This window comes from Mesoplodon densirostris, chromosome 20 (assembly GCF_025265405.1).
Source record: "Mesoplodon densirostris isolate mMesDen1 chromosome 20, mMesDen1 primary haplotype, whole genome shotgun sequence".
NCBI classification, from domain to species: Eukaryota; Metazoa; Chordata; class Mammalia; order Artiodactyla; family Ziphiidae; genus Mesoplodon; species Mesoplodon densirostris.
In genome coordinates this window covers 5,678,291-5,685,741 of record NC_082680.1, presented here as the reverse complement: position 1 = coordinate 5,685,741, position 7,451 = coordinate 5,678,291, and the positions used below count along the sequence as shown (strand labels likewise).

At 36.6% G+C, this 7,451-nt stretch overlaps 1 protein-coding gene across 2 annotated transcripts in view; it reads left to right on the top strand.

Annotated features, from left to right (window-relative positions):
• The first annotated feature begins 4,396 nt into the window (after positions 1-4,396).
• Positions 4,397-7,451, top strand: part of WDR17 (WD repeat domain 17) — a 65,967-nt gene continuing 62,912 nt past the window's right edge. For both annotated transcript variants that reach the window (XM_060085961.1, XM_060085962.1), the window contains exon 1: positions 4,397-4,462. In XM_060085961.1, the coding sequence (XP_059941944.1) occupies positions 4,397-4,462 (66 nt within the window). The remainder of the gene's footprint in view (positions 4,463-7,451) is intronic.

Genomic DNA, 7,451 nt, shown 5'->3' with positions numbered 1-7,451 from the left:
AAGAAAAGTGTATTACATCTTTGATCAAATTAAAAATCTTTTCCACATTGCAGGTCAAGAGATTCTGTAATCCTTCAAACGCCTTGAAAATCTAATTTCATAATTCAAATCCATATAATTTTCACTTTGGTGGTTAAAATGTAGGAAGTATAAAAATAAATATCTAGATGAATGATAGATTAAGTATACAGATGGATGATGAAATAACTGCATTCACTTTGCCACATCTTTGAATTAGTGTTTTGGTCTTCTCCATCTTACCTATAATCCTTTGTTTTGCTGATCAAATTGGAATTCATACTGGTATAAGTGGTCATTCTGTGAGTCCAAACTAGAACAACCATAATGACCTTATTCTTTTCTATTCACTATCTAATCCAGGATTTTAACGTAGGTTAATACTGTACTTTGTGACCTATTTTATCATCTAAGCTTTTAAGAACATCAGGATTTGACATATGTTGGGGATGTTTAGATATAATGTCCTGCCAAGCACATGAAAGGTAAATTTAGGAATGATTGAAATTTAAGAGATTAATCTGGTCAGTAGAAGTTACCAGAGGCAGTTTATCTGATAAATATCTTTACTATTGTTGCACTAAGTAGTTCTCAGGCTTTACTGTGCTATATAAATCATCTGGAAATGATGTTAAAAAGCAGGTTTCCAGACTCCACCCCAAGATCCACTGGCCCTAGACTGTGATCCCGGAATCTTCATTTTTAGCAAGTTTCTCAGTTAATTCTGATGCAGGAGACCTGAGAACCACACGTTGAGATGCACCGATTTAGAGATTTTTAAAATTATATTTATCCTTGATAATCTATGGCTGTACATATCAGTGAAAATAGTGGTCATTTAGAATTATGGATACTAGAGAGAGGAAGAAGATCTCAAGTTAGTGGGCTAGTGGCTGCTTAAAAAAACCTTCCTTTTTTTTCTTTTTTGCAATTTCCAAATGCTTTCTAACGAGCACATATAGTAAATACTAACATTAACTATATGTACTCACTAGAATTTTTTGCATCACTCTCAGCATATAGTGTATTCAAATTTTAAACACTGATTTTCAACATGATATTTTTAGTTTTTTTTAAAAAAATTACTATAGGCAATAGATTTCTATTAAGAAAATTAACAAAATTCTGAATAGGACAAAGAGGAGTTCAAGAAAACTACCCTGAGTCTCTGCATGGTGATATGTTTGTGACCCTGACCTTTGAATACACATTTTTATATACTTCTATTGATTTTTCTCTTTCTCAAGGCTCCCCGGAGTGCTTCCTTGTCCGAGTCTCTGCTTTTGCTGCTCCCTCTGTCTAGTGCGCTTTCACGTAGTACCTATGACATGACTATAGTACCTTTTTAAAATTTATTTATTTTTGGCTGCATTGGGTCTTCCTTTCTGTGTGAGGCCTTTCTCTAGTTGCGGCGAGCGGGGGCCACTCTCTTCATCGCGGTGCGCGGGCCTCTCACTGTCGCGGCCTCTCTTGTTGTGGAGCACAGGCTCCAGACGTGCAGGCTCAGTAGTTGTGGCTCGCGGGCTCTAGAGATCAGGCTCAGTAGTTGTGGTGCATGGGCTTAGTTGCTCCGCGGCATGTGGGATCTTCCCAGACCAGGGCTCGAATCTGTGTCCCCGGCATTAGCAGGCAGATTCTCAACCACTGCGCCACCAGGGAAGCCCTATTTTTACTTTTCATATAGTCTGATTTTCTGGTAAAAATACTTCATTTTCAACTATTTTTGTTCTTACATATTAAAAATATCATGTGACCTAAGCTAAAGAGAAGTATACTATAGATTGTCACTTTGTTACTTAGTGGTTAGAATCCAGTAACTGGAGGGTGTTGTCAGCTATATTGGTTTGTTGTTTTTCAAGGGTGAGCTTTCAAATTGTTCTTAGGATGTAGCTATTTAATATTTTTGGAAGGTCTGGTCAGGGCATGAAATGCTGGGATGGGAGCTATGTGTCGCTACAGATCGCTGCCAGCATTTAGGAACGTGCTGGTGGAGATTGCTCTGGGGCACACCCCTGTGGAATAGTACCAACTGAGGAGTCAGAGGATCTGTTACAGGCGTGGCACTAGCAGGCATCCACTGTGAACCATCACGGCTGAGTCATCAGACTCTGTGGGTGTTCCTGTGGACCCCCAAATACATATCCTTAATCTAGCCCATCTCAGTCCCCTGCTGCTTGTTTTGCAGACTTTGGTTTTTACCCATTTCCTGTTGTGAGATTATTTGTTCCTTGTGTCCACCTTCCTCATCCGCTTGTCCCTGACGTTGCTTCTAAAAATACTTGTGGGTTAAAGCAGCATTAGTGCATATCTCAGAGAAAGACTTAACATGTTGCAAAATATGATGGCTGGGGGTGGTAAATGGGGCAGGAAACTCTAGGGGCAAAATAAAAAGATAAATGAAAGTGTTCAAGTGAAGTTAAAAAATATAATCCATTTATATAATACCTACTTATATGTGGACAGGTCATTTCAGTTTTTATTTTCCCTTTAAAAATTAATTTCTGAAATAATTTGATTAGCCATTTCTCTTCAAGGAATTGAATGGTAATCCCATTTCGCTTGTTGATGAGTATATTACCTGTAATTTGGATACATTTCTTTAGCCCCTTTCCAAGTTGCAGTTATGTGTATACACACACACACACACACACACACCTTCGGTTCATATGAACTACCACTAGTTGACAAACCCTTCTAGCATGTGTCAATTCACTCAACAAACATTTTGCACCTTCTATACAAATATGAATAAAACATGTTCCTTTGTCTTGGGCAACTCACAATTTTTGTCTCTGCAAATAATCACTATCCAGTGCACACAGATATAGACTTAGAGGCATACAGATGAGGGATTTGGTGCATTTGTGAAAGGCTTCAAAGAAGAGGGACATTAAGTTGGGTCTTGATAAATATGATACAGCTCATTAGTCACAAAAAAAGGGCAAGAGGTAAGAAAGCTCAGGCGAAAGCATTTCACAACTTAACAACTTAAAGGCATAAAGCCATGCTGGTATAGAACATGTTTAGGAATTGCAGTGAAAGCAGGGAGGTTAGTAAGTAAAGTATTTCATTAGTTGGTACAAGACGGTGGCGTTAGGGATGGAGGGAAAGGGCTTTTGAAGAGACATGTTAAAGGTAGTTGTTAACGATGAGGAGTGGCCCCCGCTTGCCGCAACTAGAGAAAGCCCTCGCACAGAAACGAAGACCCAACACAGCCAAAAATAAATAAATAAATATTTTAAAAAAAGGTAGTTGTTAAGACTTGGTGATCAAATGTAGCGGGAGGTGGAGGAGAAAGTGGTGAAAGAATCAAAGATGGCTCCACGTTCTTACTTTGGGTTACTGTCGAGTATAGTTTTGGTCACTGGAACAGGGAATGCAGGGCAAATGAAAGACTATTGGGGGGCAGTAGAAAGGGATTCTTATCACTCGAAAAGGATAAGCTTGGCTTTACCCATGTTCATATTGAGATTACCAGATACAAGGCTGCGGGATCTAGGTACAGTAGGTACTTTAAAATGGAGTTTAAGGGCTTGGCATGAGAGACTGCAACCACTGAAATGGTGGCAAGGTAGTTAGATATACCCTGGGTAGGCGCTAGATATAGGTCCAGGGAGGGGTAAAAAAGCATAAGGCAGGACACAGACACAGATCTCTAACTCAGAATAGTATAGGCAATGACAAGAGAGACAGCAAGGAAGGACCACCAGTCCAGAGTGTGGGACCCTGCAGGAGATGCAAATTCTGAGCAGTTAGCCAGGAACCAGGGGCTCTGTGGGAACCCAAGGGCAGGACAGAAACCGTGGTCCAGATTCAGGGAAGTCAGCAAGATGGAAACAAATTGAACACCAGAGTGTACGAGTCCTGGAGCTTCCTGTGGAAGCCTATTCCCAACTATTTTGACCTGGGGCTTCAAGCAGATATTATTGAAAATATTTCTAGAGAATAAGGAAGAAGAGGAATTCTGAAGGGTGCCACGTCCCATTTGGTATATTTTTAGAGTGAGATAAAGATGTTCTCAACTAGCTGCAGTGATATTTATGTGTCATACATGTGTTTCTATGCCAGAACAATGAAAAGTGAGGGGCTAATGAAATATTTGACATAGCATTCTCTAGTACAACAACATAATTATCATTTGATTTATTTCTTATTTGACATTTTCTGCTTTAGCATTATTTTTACAGACACTGTTATTTATAAATTATTAAAACTGTTACAGCTGAAATGTGTATGTACTTCTAGTTTCTTGTACTGAACAACATTTCATAGGGCAGAGTTTGGTAAACCCATTTGGTTGAAACACATTGTTATTACTTTAGGTGCTGACTATTCTGAAGCCGGTTTCCAATTGCCTTGATTAAAGTAGGAACATTCTATGGCTTGGATGACTTACATTTCACATTGGTTTGAACAAGATGATTGGTATGAAGGACTACAAAGAGTAAGATATATTTACGTTGTAATTATAATTTTCTGTGATTTTTTTCTGCTTTATTTCTCATGCAGCTGTATTTCTGTGTCATTTATATTGTGGACATTTTTGCATTGAAGGATTCTGAGGGTAAATAGGATACTTATGTGATAGACTTAAAAGCAGAGGTAAGAAAATATATAAGGATAGTCATTTATTGAAGAAAAGGTGTTTTTTTCTTTCCTGATTTCAGATGAATTCTTAACGTGTTCAGATTGTCTTTAGGCTTTAAAGATAAAATAAGATTCTTTCTAATGAGATTAATGTATGAAAATAGCAATAATTTCAAGAAAGTAATTTTACATAATTTTATGATAGAAATATGTATGATAATACCATGTATTATAATAATATTGTAAAAGAAAATGAAAAATTGTTCTGAAGAAGAGTGCCATGTTCCATTTGGTAAATTTTTAGGCAATTAATTATGCTTCAAAGGGATTTGCATTGTTACTATGGCAACTTTTGCATAGCATAGCTATTCTGATCTATTTCTACTGCGATAGCAGAAAACTGCCATCTTTAAATGCACCTTATCAAAATGGATTTAGTTTAGAATAACATAAGATTTCTCTTTGATTATGTTCACCTTTTAAATGAAGGATTTCTTAATTATTTAAATGAAGGAGATTTGTGGATTTTTCTTTTCATTAATGAGGGAACAAAAGAGCCAGAATATCTTTATGTAGTTTTACCAGCTTTTTCCCCATTGTTGTTTGAGGGCATATACCACTAAAGACATGCAGCACTGAATTTTTCTTCCTTCCTCCTTACTTCTTCAGGGTACTATTCTAATCACATCAGTCAAAGATATTTTCTCAGCATTTTACTTCTTTTAGATTATCTTTTTAGTTGTAAATCCTCAACAGTTTAAGCCTCTTGGGTTTTTTTCTTCATACTTTTTTTTTTCCGCTGTGAAACAAGCAGGTAAACATCTCTGGAGCCAGTAAATATCTAACTCTGGAGAATAACCCGCATGGTATGGATCCTAAAGCATTCCTCAAAAGGGAGGTTGAGAATTACTGGCTAGCTCACCATCCTGAATTCCAGCCTTAACCATAATGATAGAAATATTTCAGCTTATGAGTTTAATAGCAGTATTTGAAGTTGTGCTGCACGCACACACACACACACAGACACGCATGCACGCACTATAATGCCAGCATCCTTTTTTATATTGTGTGTGTGCATTTAAAATGTAATAACAGTGCATTTCTGATGTTCAAACAGAAGGCTTTTTTTTTTTCAAGTGTAGTGCATATATTCCTCTATGGGAAAGGAAAGGGATGACAATCTAATTTGGAGGGAGGGGGTGACTGATTTTAAGAAAATGCATTTTGCTAAAATTGTGTGTCTCTTTTTAGTGATTTTGAGGCAGCTCATGGAGATTATGAGGATTCAAAATCCTTCCCTCCACCATAACCCCAATCTGCCCTTTAATAAACTATGGCCTTTATAAGTGAATTCCTTGTTCTGAGACATATTAAAAGAATAACTCTTCTCATATATAGATGTAGTCCAACCCTAAAATTACCATATCCTCTTCATGAGTTTAAGCTTTTCTTGGCTCAAGTTTTGATCAGTTCTTATACAGACTTAGATGACAATGAAACAGCTTATTCTAAATAATGAAAATTGAAACATGATTATTTAATTTCTTCTAAAATTCTAGCTTAAAATTTTTCAGATGATATATATGTGCACATATACCCTATATAATCAGCATTCAGAATACCAGATTTTTCCATAGTTATATTTTTAATGCTTACTGGAAAAGATAAGTTGGTTTTTGAGCTAAAAATTATAATTTAGAAATGTAGTGTTTGAAAAAAATCACATACAAGTATGAGTTTTATCTTTAGATCACTGAAGTGGCCTTTATACTTTGATATAATTAATATTTATGGCATATGTATATATTTCTACAACACACAGCACATGTATATGAACTTGATTTTAACCTAGTTTTATAATTTTATTTTTGGCAGTATTGTAACTCTAGCTATATTTAAATTTCATGCTTATGTCATATAATCTTGCATATTCAGAGGTGAGCTTTATTGTTATACAAATCTAATGCAAATATACTCTTATAACTTGCTTTTTTACATTTCTTACACTTCAGTGTAATTATAATGTGTGTATTTCATATAATATAAGGTTGAAACCAAGAATAGAATTTAGGTTAAAAAAATGAAAATAATATCTCTGTAGGGCTGTAGTTGCCAGGCTACTGACACTGTCAGTTGCACGTGAGGTGACACAATGCTCAGACTTTCTTCCTGAATCCTTTGTAAATCTGCATTATTCAGTGAACTGCAAGGTTTAGTAGTTTATCTTTAAAGTGTGTATATTGTTTCTGGGCCAAAAAGATGATGTTTTCTGAAATAGCAAATCTTTAGAATGGACATGGAAATTCTTAGGTGGTTCACATAAGAATGAAACATATTCTTTTTTTTTTTTTTTTTTTTTTGTGGTACGCGAGCCTCTCACTGCTGTGGCCTCTCCCGCTGCAGAGCACAGGCTCCGGACGCGCAGGCTCAGGGGCCATGGCTCACGGGCCCAGCCGCTCTGCGGCATGTGGGATCCTCCCAGACCGGGGCACGAACCCATGTCCCCTGCATCAGCAGGTGGACTCTCAACCACTGCGCCACCAGGGAAGCCCCATGAAACATATTCTTAACTAAAGATAAAAGGGTATGTAATATTTACCTGAAATATAAAACTACCTGTCACATACAGTTAAAATATATTTGATTTCCTATATATGTGACATATTTGTAGGATTAATATTTAAAATATAAACATGTATTTTGAAATGGACCTTTGGTTGAACGTTTTCTATTTTTAGTAATGCAGAATCACTAATTGTGTAACCATTCATGCTGGCCACAATGATATCAAAAACTTCTGGACATTTCTTTATATCTCCTCGGTAACTGTAGATATCGCTTAATAA